The sequence below is a fragment of the Equus quagga genome, chromosome 8, assembly GCF_021613505.1.
Source record: "Equus quagga isolate Etosha38 chromosome 8, UCLA_HA_Equagga_1.0, whole genome shotgun sequence".
Classification (NCBI taxonomy): domain Eukaryota; kingdom Metazoa; phylum Chordata; class Mammalia; order Perissodactyla; family Equidae; genus Equus; species Equus quagga.
In genome coordinates this window covers 107990326-108005424 of record NC_060274.1, presented here as the reverse complement: position 1 = coordinate 108005424, position 15099 = coordinate 107990326, and the positions used below count along the sequence as shown (strand labels likewise).

At 55.3% G+C, this 15099-nt stretch overlaps 1 protein-coding gene across 3 annotated transcripts; it reads left to right on the top strand.

The window, feature by feature from the left end:
• Positions 1 to 237: 237 nt before the first annotated feature.
• PRRT4 (proline rich transmembrane protein 4) lies at positions 238 to 10926 on the top strand. Of its 3 annotated transcripts, none has more exons than XM_046668786.1 (5): positions 238 to 415; positions 1714 to 2438; positions 2525 to 2629; positions 2981 to 3100; positions 8564 to 10926. In XM_046668786.1, exons 2-5 carry the CDS (start codon positions 1787 to 1789, stop codon positions 10387 to 10389), a joined length of 2703 nt encoding a protein of 900 aa, XP_046524742.1. In that variant the 5' UTR covers positions 238 to 415; positions 1714 to 1786; the 3' UTR covers positions 10390 to 10926. The 3 variants fall into 3 exon arrangements, with proteins under 3 accessions (XP_046524742.1, XP_046524743.1, XP_046524744.1); XM_046668787.1 differs by lacking the exon at positions 238 to 415 and adding an exon at positions 1136 to 1208; XM_046668788.1 differs by lacking the exon at positions 238 to 415 and adding an exon at positions 1139 to 1165.
• Positions 10927 to 15099: the final 4173 nt, after the last annotated feature.

Here is a 15099-nt window from a genome sequence, read left to right as displayed (position 1 = left end):
CTCGGGCGGGGGGCGGGGGCGGGGGGCGGGCCGGGCGAGAGGAGGAGGGGAGAGGGCGGGAGCGAGGCGGGGAGGGCGGGCGGAGCGCGGTGCCGCGGAGCCCGGCGCGGGCGCTCTGGCGGGGAGCGAGGCTCGCAGCCGGGAGGCGGCGCCACGGGGAGGGAGCGCGGGGTGCTGGCCGGGCTGCCCGCCTGGGGACGGCGCTGCGGGCCGCGGGCCGGGCTGCCAGACCGGGGGCAGCGCGTCGGCGAAGCCGCAGTCGCCGGGACTGGCCGAGGGGGCGTCGGGAGCGGCCGGGAGAGCCGGCGAGACTCGGCGGAGCGTTCCCCAGCTGGGCGCCTGGGCCGCCGCGACCGCCCCTTCTCGGGGGACTTGGCAGAGGAGACCCGCCTTCGGGAGGGAGCGAGAGGAGCAGGTCGGGGAGTGGAAAGGAGAGAGAGGGGGAGAAAGAGAGTGTATGCGCGCCTGCACGGGTGGGTGGGTGTGTAGGGGTGTGTATGTGGGGGGATGACAGTGTGATATGTGTCTTAAAGAGTGTGTGAATGCGTGTGTAGAGGTGTGTGCGCCTATGTGACTGTATATACTGTGTATGTCTGTGAGGTAGGAGTGCGTGTGTGTGTGTGTGTGTGTGTGTGAGAGAGAGAGAGAGAGAGAGAGAGAGAGTGGAGGCTGGGAGCTCACAGAGCTTGGGTCTGAACCCACGTAGGAGGGAGGGGGGCTCAGCAGGACCGGACCGAATGTGTGTGTTTATGTGTGTGCGTGCACTGTGTGCAGGGGTGTGTGAAGGGTGAGTGGGTGAGTGTGTCAGGGGTGCTAGGTGTGGCTGTGTATGTGTGATGTAAGGGTGCCCGGTGCACGTGTGTCCCTGGCTGGCCCTCCCCTTCCCCCACCAGATGTGTGTGCGTGGAGGGGGATTCTGGGGAGTGCGGAGGAGTCTGCGGCAGCAGCCCTTTGGCCAGTTTGCCTGCCTGGCCATCTCCCCAGGAAGCCAGAGATGGCCAAACTACCCCTCCCCCAAATACTTCTAGGGTTAAGGGGACGAGCACAGGCCAAACCCTAGGAAAGGGGGAAAGGCTGAAGGGACAGAGCTTCTTCCTGCCCAGGGCTCCCTGCTTCTCTAGCAGAGCCAGGCTGCCTTCTCCATCTCTCCAGATCGCTCAGCCCTGTGCGTTGCCCCTCCCAGGGCACAGTGCTCCCCTGGGGGCTGAGTGAGTGAGGGGGCCAACATCTTCGATTGGGGCCAGAGGTGGGAGTGGGAATAGGTTGAATAGACTCATCTGTGAGGGTTAGCTTGTTCACAGTTGTATTACCAGAGGGTGCTTGGCACATAGTAGGCCTCAACAAGTATTCGAGGGTAGAAGAGAGGATAGAGAGAAGAGAGGGAGAGAAGGGATCTGGGTCTGGGAGTCAAGTCCACCCCATCTGCTATCAGTCAAGGATGAGGGCAGCTGGTTGCCGTCAGACCCTGGTTCCCAGATTAAGCAGGTCGGGGAGGCAAGGGTTTAGGGAGAGGGAGGCTTAGCTGGAAGAGAAAGGAAACTGCTGGGCAGAGATTTGTGCTGGGGCCTGAATGTACAGGAAGGAGCTGGCATCTCTCCTTGGGCAGAACCTTTGCGTCCTGCCTCCACCCCCTGCTTCTCTGTGATCAGAAGCCTCTCTCTAGGCCATCAGATCCCAGGTACCCCGGGCTCATAGTGCCTCTCCTCTCTCCAGGAACTTCGTGCTCAAAAGGTGCAGAAGAACTGAGCCCCTTGCCTTCCGAGGCCACCCGAGACCAGGTGGGGCCATGGCAGGGCATGGCTGTCTGGGACTGGGGCTGTTCTGCTGGGTCCTGCTTGCTATTCCCGTGGGCCCCCAGCCTGCCTCCTCCATCCCAGGTGCCCCTCTCACCACTTTGACCCCACCACCTCAGAGTGAGGCCTCTATGCTGTCTCTCAACCTGGGACTTAACTTCAAATTCCACCTTCGGGGACCTGCCGCTGCTTGGGGGAGCCCTGTCACGGAGACCCAGCCGCTCTCTCCTGGGTTGAGCCGGGAACCAGTGGAAGAGGTGGCCAGTGGGCTGAGGACTGACCCCCTTTGGGAACTGCTGGTGAGCTCCCTTGGGAACTCCCCCCCAGAGTGGGGCTCTGCTGAAGGCAGCTCTACTCCCTGGGCCTCCTCCCTGCCTCTGGAATCCACATCCCCACTCTCTGGGCCCACCGACCAGCCCCCTGCTCCCTATCAGCCCAGGATGGGCACCGTGACCTGGGACACTGCTCTGACGGCCACAGCATCTCCATCCAGTGCTCCCCGGCCCCACCAGAGCGAGCTGGAGCTGAAGTTTGACATGGCACTGAGAGCGGGTGCAGCCCCCACGCTTGGGCATCGAACGCTGCCCCTGCTGCCCAGCCTGAGGGCCAGCCTGGCAGAGATTGCTGGGCGCCTGGGACCCTTTGGTGAGTACCCACCCCATCCTGGGGAGAGCCCCTGCTGGGCAGCCCTGGCAGCTAGGAGGAAGCTTCAGCCTGGGATCCTTTTGCAGGGTTCTTCGGCACTACTCTATCCCCACTCCGGAACTTCTCAGGCTCCAGCTCCCCAGGCCCAACTACATCCCCAGCCTCTGCCTTCAGAGTTTCGGATTCTCCAGGTGAGGGTTTATTTCATTGCAACAAACATTTGTGGAAGACCTCTATGTGGCAGGTGCTATGCTGGAGGCCTAACCGGCACCTCCCTTTCTTCCTTGACTCGAGGGAGGCCTGCATCGCTTCTCCCAGGCCCTGGGACATGAGACACAGCTCCCATGGGGAAATTCCTTCTTTGCCATACTGAGTCTGGTTTGGTCCTTGTGGCTTAGCTCCTGGTGGACATGTGGCTATAATCCCTGAGACAGTGACTCCCTTAGTGCAAGCTCTGGGGAAGGACAGGATTTTCTCCAAAGCCCCAGAGGCTAAGGCTAGGTGGTAGGATGGCACTAGAGCCCAACATGTTCCCTTTGCAGGATTCTTTGGCACCTCTCTGTCCCCACCCCCAGCCCCCCTGGAGAGAAAGCTCTCAAGCCAAAGCCCGCTGGACCCAGCTGCTTCCCTAAGCTCTGCCTTGATTGCAACAGCATTGTTAGGTAAGTATCCTCTTCATTTGAACTTGACAATTATTTATTGAGCACTTATTACCTGCTAGCCACTCACTGGCATTTTGGGACCCTTTTATTTCATTCTCATAATCATAATCACCATTCTCTTCATCATCACCATAGAGATATATATTAATGCTCTGAGAACAAGTGTTGCTGGGGACGGTCCTACACAGAGTTAAGTAATGGTCTTCTGGGAGTTTGGCAATCACGGGCAGAGCAGGATGTAGACAAATGTATCAGAGGCCAACAGACACAGGAACGCCTTCATGATTTCCACAGCCTCAGCACTAACCCCACCCTCCGCTCCAGTCTGTGCTGGCTGCCTTCCCACCCCGCACCCCAACCTTGGGGCTTTCTCCTTTGCCGTCTGATCTGACATGACTTGCTGTCAGATATGGGCAGAGCTGGGCCCTCATTGGGAAGACGTTGAAGAGGAGACCTTGAGCAGACAGACGCCATCCTTATTCAAAGGGGCCTTTCAGAACATGCACATAGGCTGGTGGTGCAGAGGAAAGACCAGCGACTCTTGAATCTTGAGACTTGGCTTTGAATCCCAGTTCACTTACTAACTAGCTGGGTGACCTTGGGCAGGTGACTTAACTTCTCTGAACCTAAATTTTCTCATATATCAAGGATTTAATAACAGTACCTATTTTGTTATTGTGAAGCATCCAGATAATGTAAGCTCCTGGCATGAGGCTGGGCATAAAGTAGAAGCTCATTAAATAGAAGCTATTAACCTTGCTTCTTCCCCAAATACACTTTCTAGACCCTACATCTCAGACACCACAACCCTAGCCCTAAGAAGTGATGGGACAACACAAATCCCACAGGGCGGAGGGCACACTGCTCCAGGAGAGGTTCTGGTAGGTGAGGCCAAGGGAGCCATGTAGAGGAGCCTCCAGGCCCAGCTTTGCTGTGCAGAGGGTTTACTGTGGCTGTGCATCCACCCCACACTAGGAACCTGCTCGGCGGTGGAAACCACTGGTCGTTCCAGCTTCTTCCAGCTCCAGACAACACAGTGCCTGATTCTCGCTCACTCCTGCGTGGTCACAGAACTCCCGGGCATGTGGATGAGGAGGTTGCCGTCCCTTCCCCATCCAGCCCAGTGTGCAGCAGTGGCAGGATCTGCTGTGGGATGGGGGCAGGCTCTGTGGCCTCAGGGGAAGGATGCTGGCTGGCAGTCTGTCAGCCTTAGTGACAGCGCTGGCCAGGCAGGTTTAATGAGTCTGGACAGTATCAGAGGCAGCCCAGCTCACCGGCCCCGCCCTCCTTCACCCGCCTCACTGATGGCTGCAGGAACCCAGCCTCTTCCTGGCTATTCCTCTTGGATAAACCCAGAAGGGCTTCAGGCCTCCTAGAGAAAGAAGGCCAAGGGGACTTGCTCATGCCAGCAGCATGTGTGGGGAGGAGTGTCAAGCAGTTAGGGGACAAAGGGAATCTCTCTGTGTCTCCTCTAGGCTCTTTCTAATCTAGGTGCAGTTAACCTTTGACCCTAGGGCTTCTCTTCTCTTCCATTAGGTCCCCTTCACCTCGGACAGAGCTTGTATTCAGCCAGTACTCAGTGGAACGGTTGTACACATCGTTAGCATATTGAAAGACTTTCATAGCAGTTGATAAGTAGCTACTGCCCTTAGCCCCCTGAGCAGCCCCCTCTGCTCCCTGACCACCCTGGCTGGCATCTGTTATGATTGGCTGGCACCATTTCCATTTCCACTTGTTAAATATTTCGACTGTCACCCTTACAAACAGTATCCATCCTCATGATTCTGAACGTGGGGGTGGGGAGAATGATGGGGCCAGACCACCAAACAACCTGCAGCTTCTGGCATCCAGAGTGGAGAGTGATTCCCCAGCCTTTGATCTGGGTAGCTGGTGGATAGTTAGGCCTGACTTTTCCAAAAGTCAAGCCGGCCCCTTTCCCTGACTCCTCCCCAGCCATTTCCAGCCTCACCAATTACTCGTGTTGACATGCAATCTCCTCCCTTGCCCCTGAAGTCAAGAGGGGCCATGGGGCCAGAGTGAGACCACCTTGAAAGGGAGGCCTGCTCAGGAGTGGGATCCTAGGAAGTCATTATTTTCTGGGGTCTTCTGGGGGAAACCAAGGGCTCCTTCTGGGGAAGCTTCGAATGGGGAGACAGGAGATGAGGTCAAGTGGACCCTTCAAAGGCAGAAGCTGGGTCTTCTTCCCCTGTCTCCACCCGTGCCTGGCCCAGGGCTGGGCACAGGGGCATGCCCTGCCCCCTGAGAGCAGTGCTGCTGCTTTAGAACTCCCTCCTCCAATACCCGCGCTATGCCAGTGCTTTGCCTATTTTCTGGTTTTTAAGCCTTTTTTGGCTTCTTAGGAATGTTGAAATTTGCTCTAGCTGCCATAGTGCTTTGGTCAGAGGTGAGAGACGGGGTTTCCTGTGGCCCTCACGTGAGAAGTGCAGCTGGAAGAAGGTGAGGTGGAGCAGACATCCGAGAGCTGCACTTGTCTGTATAGTGAGCAAGGAGGAGGGCATGAGGAGCAGCAGGCTGGCGCAAGCGGTGTGGGGCTCCTGGTCTCCCTGCCTCTCTGCAGATCCCACCAAGGCCAAGGAAAGGCCAAGCAAACTCATCTGCTTTGCAAAAGAAGTGGGCTGGGCAAGGGCTTTGGTGGGAACCAAGGAAGCATGGGTGGGAGGGTGTGTGTGTGTGTTTGATCCCGCTAACCTCAGGCTGATGCCCTCCCCCCCATCAGCAAGCTGTCCGTTCCCAGTGACTGGTTCCTTACTTAACTTGTGGCTGTGTCTTCATTAGGTGTTTAGGGATTGTCAGTCCCTCCAAATGGTGTTCTTTAAACAGAGTTTACAAAGTGAGACAATGTGTTGATGTTCACTCATTTGACTAACTGTTAACTTTCTAAGCAAGTTTAGGATGTGCTAAGGGACAACAGTCTTTTTATCAGTCAATTCAAGACCTAGTTTGAGGCCAGAAATGGTCACATTCACACAAACATGAACTGATAATTGATCGATGATAAACGTTAGCTGATAATGATGCTACCAACAATGATCATATATTGAATGCTCTTTATGGCACCAGACACTCCAAAGAGCTTTGCACACATCATCCATTTATCCTCATAACAGCCCTGTGCAGTGCGTACTCTTCTCCATTTCAGACTTAAGGAATGTGATGGAGCAGGAACCAGGGCACATGCTGCCATTTGCAGTAGGCAGTGAGCTGTGTGAAATTAATTTTTTGGTTGCTTCTGCTCTGCCCTCCCCAGTTGTCCAATTCTATCTTCCTCTCCCCTCTCTCCAGAGCCACATTCTGCCCCCTCACTCCTTTCCCTTATTCTCAGGACTGCTCTGTTTCGCCTGTTCTCAGTATGAGCTGGCACTCCCTGGGGGGCGGGGGGTGCTCCTGGGGTCTTCCTGTATTGTCCAGCTGAGGCATGGTTAGGCATTTGGGGCAGGAGTCTAGTTGTCAGAAGCCCCCCTCCATTCTGCATCTGCCTCCTGTGCTCCTCCCCATCCCCACCAGGCTGTCCCCATCCTTCACCATCATCTTCCTCACTGCATCCCTGCCTGTACATGCAGTTCTGCTGAACCTGCTAGGTAGGGTAAGGAGAGGTTCAGCCAGAAGTATCTTCCCTTGCTGCCTGGCCATGGAGAGAATCCTTGAGTCTAATTCTTTCTACTCCTCTCTTGTTCCAGGAGAGGAGAATTAGGGATCTTACTCCTCGCCCTCTCTTACTTGACTTCCCTTTCCCCAAGGAATGTGGGGAAGATTTTGAAGCACAAGAGGGGACTGGAAGCTTGAGTTAGCAAACCCAAGAGCACCTAAGGGGCTCACTTACTAAGATGGCATTTTATCCCACTGTGACCTCCCTAGTTGTTCCTTGCTGGGGAGTTCAAGGGTAGCCTCAAGGCCCAGGGGACTCCATCTCAATGTCACCTTCCGTAAAAGGGGAGAACCAAAGGGGCATCTATATTAAGAGCCTTAGATCAATGGCTTTGTGGTTGAGTCAGGATGGGGACCACAGCCATGGGTAAGCCGAGGGTTGGGGGTATAGTGGGCAGAAAGGCCAGTCAATAGGAAACGTATTCTCCTCAAGGTGCTGGGGACAGGAGGGTCTTACCTCTTCCCCTGCTGCGCACGCACAAGTGTAGGGGCTTTTCCTGAAGAGACAGGGGAAGGGGTAGGCAGATGAAAAAGGGCAGGGGAAGCTTCTCCTAGCACTGAGGGTAGGAGTTGGGAGTCGGGGTGCAGAACAAGAGACAAGCAAATTAGTGTTTTTTAAAATTTTTTTACTTTTACTTATTTATTTTTTGAGGAAGATTAGTGCTGAGCTAACATCTGCCACAAATCCTCTTTTTTTTTTTTTTTTTTTTGCTGAGGAAGACTGGCCCTGAGCTAACATCCATGCCCATTTTCCTCTACTTTATATGTGGGATGCCTGCCACAGCATGGCTTGACAAGCGGTGCCATGTCTGTACCCGGGATGCGAACTGGCGAACCCTGGGCTACCAAAGCAGAACGTGAGAACTTAATTGCTGTGTCACCGGGATGGCCCCACAAATTAGTATTATGAAGAGGGTCTGAAATCATGGAAAGGGGCTCAGAGTGGTGCTCTGATCTGGATTCTAGTTGCAGCTCTGCCAATTTATGAACTTGGATAAGTCACTTTGCCTCTTGGCAGAGCCTCAGTATTTTCATCTGGCAAATAAGAGGATTCATTTATTCAACGAATATCTGCTCGTTGCCAACTCTGTGCCAGGCACCATTTTAGGCATGGGGATTCAGATGTGAGCAAAGCAAACAAAAATCCCTGTACTTTTTTTTTTTTTTAAAGATTGACCCCTGAGCTAACAACTGTTGCCAAGCTTCTTTTTTTTTCTGCTTTTTCTCCCCAAATCCCCCCAGTTCATAGTTGTATATATTTTAGTTGTGGGTCCTTCCAGTTGTGGCATGTGGGAGACCACCTCAGCCTCGCCTGAGGTGGTCCCATGTCCCCACCCAGGATGGAACCAGTGAAACCCTGGCCCGGAAACAGAGCACGTGAACTTAACCACTGGGCAACCGGGCTGGCCCCAAATCCCTCTTCTTAATAAAGCTTCCTTCCTGGTGGGAAGATTGAACTAGAGGGGGCTTCTACAGTTCCTTCCAGTTGTAAAATTCCATGACTTCTTAAGAAAAACCCTTTTCAGTAAAATCATAGAGTGATGAGGGGAAATGAGCAAAGCAGGGAACTGGGGGTGGGTTGGGGCGGAGGGAAGGGATGAGAGCTGAAAACCACTGCGTGAGGAGTCTGATGGGGGAGGGGAAAGCGAGGAGCTGAGAAGTCAGGCAGTGTCATCTTTAAGACAAGTGTATCCTGGATGCCATGAGGACTCTTTGACTGGCATACAGGCTGCTGGCTGTCGGGTGGGCAGGGGCAGGGCTGCACATTTGCCTCAGACAAACATTCTTTGCCCACAGACCCCGCCATCCCCACCTCTGGTCCAGATGACCCCTCTGCCGCCAGCCTTGGGAACCCCTCGGTGCAGCCAGAGTGCGGGACAGAGGTCTGCAGCATCGGAGAATTGCCCGAAGGGGAGGGCCAGCCTCCTGTGGCCCGGCTGCCCCTCTTCTTCCTGACCCTGGAGGCCGATTGGGCAGAGGCCAGGGCTCGCTGGGGTCTGGCCTGGGAGGCCCATGTGTACGGGGTAGGCGCACTCTTCGGCCTGGTGGCCCTGCTGGCGCTGCTGGCTCTGGCCCTCTTGCCCTGGCGCTGCCCGCCCGGCGCCCCCTGCCTGGCGCTGCTGGACCTGCTCCTGTTCTCGGCCGGGACCACGCGCGCCTTCCCGCTCTTCTACGACGCCTATGGGCACCGCGACCGGCTGCCCGCCCTCGCCTGGCTGCTGCTGCAGGACCTTCCGCTGCCCTGCTTGGCCGCCGGCCTGGGCCTGGCCTGCCTGCTGCTGGCCCGGCCGCGCCGGCCGCGGTGTCCCGCCGGCCTGGCCGCGCTGCTCCTCCTGGGGCTGGGGCTGGCGGCCGCCGCCGCCCTCGGGAGCGCCGCCCACCGCCCGCTGCGGCCCCTGCGGCTCGCCTCCCGCGGGCTGCACGCTTTCCTCGCCGCCCTCCTTTCGGGGCTCCTGCTGGCGCTCTCCTGCTGGGGGGGTCGGCGGCGGCGCGCCGGAGCGCCCCTGGGAGGGTCCGGCTTCAAGGGCGCCACACCTCTCCCGCAGGCGCGCAGCCCCTTTGCCCCGCGGGAGTCCTGGCGGCGCGCGGCGCGCACGGCCCCGGTGGCGGGTACCTTCGGGCTGCTGAGCGGAGCCCTGCAGGGCTACGAGGTGCTGCATGCCCTGGGTTACGGCGGCCAGCCTGGCCTGGAGGGCCCCTGGTCCTGGTGGGCCTTCCAGCTAGGCCTGCGCCTGGGCGAGGTGGGCGTCGCGCTCCCATTGGCACTGCTGGGCCTCTACCCCGCGCTCTGCAGCCCCCGCGTGCCTCCGCGCTGCTGGGCCAAGCTCTTCCGCTTGTCCCCGGGCCACGCGGCCCCGCTGCTGCCTGGAGGCTGGGTCACCGGGCCCCCGGACAAGGAGCCCCTGGGTAGCGCCATCGCGCGTGGCGACGCGGAGCTGCTGCAGCTGTGCGCCCTGGCGGGGCCAGGCCCCGACCTCCTACTCCAGGGAGGTGGCTCCCGGGGCTTCGAAGGCGCGGCGGTCAACCCGGCACCTTCCCCGGCCTCCTCCCCCTGCAGCGACTACACCGTGGACTTCCGCCCGCCCTCCCCAATCAACCTGCGGCGCAGCATCGAGGAGGCCCTCTGCAGCGAGGCTCTGCTCACGCCCGGCCTCTTCCAGGGCCCTGCCTTCGGGGAAGCCTTGCCCGGACTAGGCCTCTACCGCACCACGTCGCTGGGGGCGAAGACGGGGGCCGGGTCTAGTGGGAGTTTTGAGGAGGCCCCTGGCTCCCCGGCTCCCCCAGAGCTCCCCTCTCCCGGGGCCTGGCCCGCGGGCAGCAGTGCCTCATCCGGCTCGCTGTGCGGACTCTCGCGGGACAGCTCGTCCATGCTGCTGTGCTCCAGCCCGGACAGGCCCCCCCGCTGTCCGCTGGTCTGCGTCCTCAGTCCCCCAAGGCCCTCAGGGAGCAGCCCTAGCCTCCCGGCCTCAGGATCCTACCAGGCCCTGTCTCCACCTTCCCACGACTCTCCGGAGCCTGCTCCTGAGCTACAGGCCGAAGAGGCCTTGCTGCAGGAGCAATTCCTGGACGCCTGCCGACAGATCGACGAGCTGAGCATGGGCAGCGACACCATAGACCTGTGAAGAGGGGGCTCCCTCGCTGTCCCAGCCATCCGCCCCTTTCTGGCGCCTGCTCTGCCTGAGACCTGCACACTGTAACCCTTCCCCAATCCCGCCTGGCTCAGATACCTCTCCCGGCTTCCTTCCCCATCCAGGGGCCCCTGGGTGGGTGGGTCAGCAGCCAGGCTCTGTCGATTGGGAATTAGTGCCACCTTCTCTGGAGCCCTGGGCGTGATGCCCTCAGCTGCAATCCTAGGCTGGCAGTGGTCCCACTTTCCTTGGCATTCACCAGCAATAAAGCTCCAAGGTGCTCCACTCCTGACCACCACTCCCCACTCTGGTGCTGAGTGAGAGGGGCTGTCTTCAGAAGACCTCGGGACTGGCCTCAGTCCCCATACCCACCTCTGCCATGCCCAGGAATCCCATCCCTGCGTGAGTGAGACTCCCTGTCCTCCATGGGACTCTTTCCCATAGAAGGGTCTGTGGCCCATCTAGCAGACTTCACAGCAGTTGGGTGGGAGGTGAACGCTTTCGGAGTTAATTTATCAATAAAATATTTTCAGAGGAGAAAGGTTTGACTTTCTTGGGAAAGCTCAATGAGGCAACAGCAGCGGTGGTTCATCAGAACTGGAAGAGAAGCAGCGTTTGGGTGGGGTGGGTCCATCTCAGACCCCAGTGACCTTCGCTCCTGACTGCAAAGAATCTTATCCAGTGGCTGGGATGAGTGAGTGTCCTGAAAGTGGCCCCTTGAAGACCATTCAGACTCTCTGGGAAGTGGCTTTTCAGAGGTGGTACATGGCCCCGAGGGGTGAAGCAGAAACTCTGCAGTCATTGGCGGAAATGTCTGTGTTCCTAAGAGTCTGGCTTCAAGTCTTGGTGGACAGCAGCTTAGGGACTAGTTAGTGGTAAAGTTCTTCCTGATACATGTGTCAAGGGCTTGATCACCTTGAGCTGGGAGGCCCAGCAACACCTCTACCATGTTCCCACAAGTTTGAGGTTCATGGAGTAAACTTCTCCATCCAACAACAGAACCTCTGCAAGGTTAGACTCACAACTCCCCCTTCCCCTGCAGAACACACATCTCCCATAGGTGCACATCCTCCCTGGAGAAAATCTGTCTTCCCCAAACCTCAGTCCCATCCAACCTACCAAAGCAGAACACACAGTGCAGAAAACCAGGACCACATCCGGCTGCCAACTGCTCTGTAATCCCTCCCTTGTCTGGAGCGTTTGGCTCTGAGCTCTGTAGTATGCATTTGTCATTTGGCTAAAATGCTGTAAATTCAGAGTGGCACTAAAACAGGGTTGTAGATTAGGTTTGAAAACAAAAATCAAGCAGTGTTTTGGCAGCTGTCTTGCACATCACAGGGAGACCTGCAGGGGCACACAGACTAGGCTTGAAGTGGAGAAACAGGAATAGGAGTGTTTTTTCTTCCAACTCTGCCCATCAGCTCCAGGGGTTTTGAGAAGGGAGGTGAGGGAAACAGGCAGGGAGGCTGGGAGGGGGTGAGGCCTTTGGCCAGACGAGGTCCGTCGCACTAGTGGAAGAATTAAAGCACTGCTCTCCTTGCACATGAAGATCTGTCTTGGCTGAGTGGAGCATCCAGGGCCTGGTCCCTCAGAAGGAGGAGGGGAGTCAGTGATGTTTGGGGGAGAGTGAGCGTCATGATAGGGAAGAGAAATGAGAAGAGGGTGGTGCAGGCACGGCCGAGGGATGGGATTAGAGTGGTTCTGACTGTGTCTCCTCCATCACCTGGCTCAGCTTGGCTCAGAAATTCTTTCTGCATTGTCACTCTGGGCTGAGGCCCAGAGAACTGCCAGCCTCCTAATTACAGGCATTTCTCACTGATGTCGTAGTGGCTGTAGTGGTCCAGCATCGGAGCTGCTTTGTGTCGTGGAAGGAGTGCTTGCTGCTCAGAGAAATTGCTCTCTTTCTTCCCCACTTATTCTTCCATCTGCCTGTCATCTGCCTCTGCTCACACTCAACTCCTCTCTGCCATCTCTTCCTCACCTTAATCCTTGCCAGCTGCTCTTGCTCATTCACTCTCTCCATCAAGGGTCCTGGGATTCATGCACACACCTCCTGACAAAGTAGTCCAAGGCCCACATGCCCCCAGTCAGTCTCTCTCTCTTCCCACACACGCACACACACACACACACACACACACACTCCTTTTCTGTCTGGAAGCTCTGAACGGGGCTGGTGAGATGGGGAGGGGGGCGAAGGAATACAGCTAAGTGTTCCCCAGCTCCAACACTTCTTTGATTTTCCTCAGCAAGAATTACCTCAGCCCTTTGACTTAATAAACAGGCCGAGATTGGTGAGACAATCCTTCCCTTTTGTCTCATGCCTCAGCTCTTACCCAAAGCAGGTTCCTCAGAGGAGTCCAGGTAGATCCTAATGTGTACATCCTTGGGTTCCTATTCTTCGTATTGTATGCGACTGAGAAACAAACTCACCTTCATTTATTCAATGTCTTTAAAACATTGTATAGAATGCTTACAAGGTGCTAGGTGCTGGGGATTGAAGGCTGAATGAGGCGGATACTAGCCCTGAACTTATGAAGTTGAAAGTCTTTTGGGGAAGGCAGATATTAAACAACTAGTCACACAAATAACTAAAATAGCACAAGAAACTAATTACAATTGTGAAAAGTGCTAAGAACAAGATGTATGTGGTGTTAGAACACGGCTTGGCTTGCAAGGGGGAGTGGAGCCTGAGGGATGGGGCCTGGGAGAAGCTGGCTGAGCACAGCCCAGGCCTCTCTTATTTCCTTTCCAGGCTCCTGCACAGTGATGGATGAGGGGGAAGCCAGCAGTTTATTTCCCCTGGAAGCCACGTTGCTGGTGTGGTGCAGTGTACCACGACTCCTGCTATTTAATAAAGAACGCTGCATGTGTCCTGGGTAGATGGATGAGCAAATATTCCTGACTTAAGAACCACGTGGCCTCAATAGATAGGAGGGGCTGGGGCTGAAACTGAGGCTAGGAGACCGAGATGGGGAGCCAGGTCTGAAACTTGGGAAGTATAGAAAGGGTCAGCTGCATTGTTATCCCCACCTAGGGGCACAGAGCTCCTCCACACTGTGGGTGGCTGCTGCCCCCTGATGGGCACAGGGACAGTTTCATTTTGTCCTTTAAGGAAGATTTGAGTCCGAAGCATTTAAAATTTAGCATTGTAGGAGGTATCCCAAAGGGATGTCGGAACAGCCTTCTCAGGGTTCTCTTCCCTGTGCACCCCGCAGCCAGGACTGGGAAGGCCTTCCCATAGCTAGGGCCCTGAAGCTTGCAATTTAGTCTTTGGGGCTGGAATTAATTTTGATTTCTAAGATGGTGAGGGGGCAAGAGAGGAAGAGAAAAAAGAGGGAGAAATGTGGAATCCCATACCAACTTTATTCAAATAACCCATCCCATTTCCTTTGTATATTTGTCTCTCTTTATCCTGGATAGGATTAACCCCATAGCCTTAAAAATCTGTTTTGTATTTCAGTACTTCCTTTCCTGAGTTATGTGTTTAAAAATAACTGTGGCGTTTTCTTTTAAGCACTTGTTACTTACTTGGAGCTAAGGCTTCACAAATATGATGTTTACCATTCTCCCTCCCTGCCCCCATCACTATCAACCAGTCATCCATCTATCCAAAATGTGTTGAAAGTGGCTTGGATTTGAGGAGAAAGGGAAACTTTTCACTGTACATTTTGTACTTTTTCAATTTTCTACTTACCATATGTTCAGGTTATACCATTTAAAAACAATTATTTTAAAAATGCATTGGGTACTCTTTTCAGCTGGACATTCTGCAGGACGCTGCAGTCTTGCGCATAGGTCGGTGCCAGAGCTCAGTGGGATGGTAAACACTCTTTGTGTTCCAGGATCCAGGAGCACCCAGATCTCCTCCTGGCCAGTGAGAGCCCTCAATCTTGGGTCTGTCTGATAAACTGACCTGAGAGAAGATCTTCTCCTGTCTCTGGGGGGACCTGGGTTCTAGGTCTGTTTGTATAAGCTGGATGCTATGTTTGCTTTGGGTGTGTCCTTATGTGATCTTGCAGTGTGTGTGCTGTGATTTATTTGTAAGATTTTTTTTTGGATTAATGTCTTTCTACCCCCACTAGACTATATTCTTCATGAGGGCAGAGATCCTGTCTTTATTAGCTCACCAATTTTATCCCTAGTGCCTGGCACATAGTAAAAGCTCAGGAAATACTTATCGAAAGAATGATCGTGTGCGATCTGTGCCTACATGTACTTTAGTAGGTATAATTTGCGGAGTGTTACAGGCACAGTTACAGTTATCTGTTACAGTCTGACAGATGTCTCATATTTTCTGAGAACGTGAGAAATGTCCGAATGATGTATGTGATATACTTGTGTCTATTTGCATTCTGGCTGTGTTTCATGCATGTAATCTGAGAGACTGGGCGGCACCTCGGAAAATATTTATTAAACATCCGTTGTATGTCCGATCCTTGGTTAGGCCAGCAAAAACGACTTCTCCTGCCTGCCCTGGTGAATTTGGGATCGATGTCCTGAAAGTGCGATTTTAAGCAGAGTAGGAACTAGCGAAATCGAGTTTCCCTACAGAGGCAGGGGGAGGTACTTGGACTAGGGGTGGAGCCCAAATCAAGTTCAGCCCCCAGGCGTCACCATTTTTTCATTCCGGAATGTTTTTTCCCCTTCCCACCACGTTTTCCTCCGGACTCTTTTGGGTAACGAGCACTTCCGGGGCCTCCCGGC

Bases quoted from the DNA above. Each gene is read 5' to 3' on its own strand.
- PRRT4 (XM_046668786.1), top strand. From the start codon at position 1,787: ATGGCAGGGCATGGCTGTCTGGGACTGGGGCTGTTCTGCTGGGTCCTG. The intron at 2,439-2,524 runs GTGAGTACCCAC...ATCCTTTTGCAG, and splicing joins TGGGCGCCTGGGACCCTTTG to GGTTCTTCGGCACTACTCTA. The intron at 2,630-2,980 runs GTGAGGGTTTAT...TTCCCTTTGCAG, and splicing joins CAGAGTTTCGGATTCTCCAG to GATTCTTTGGCACCTCTCTG.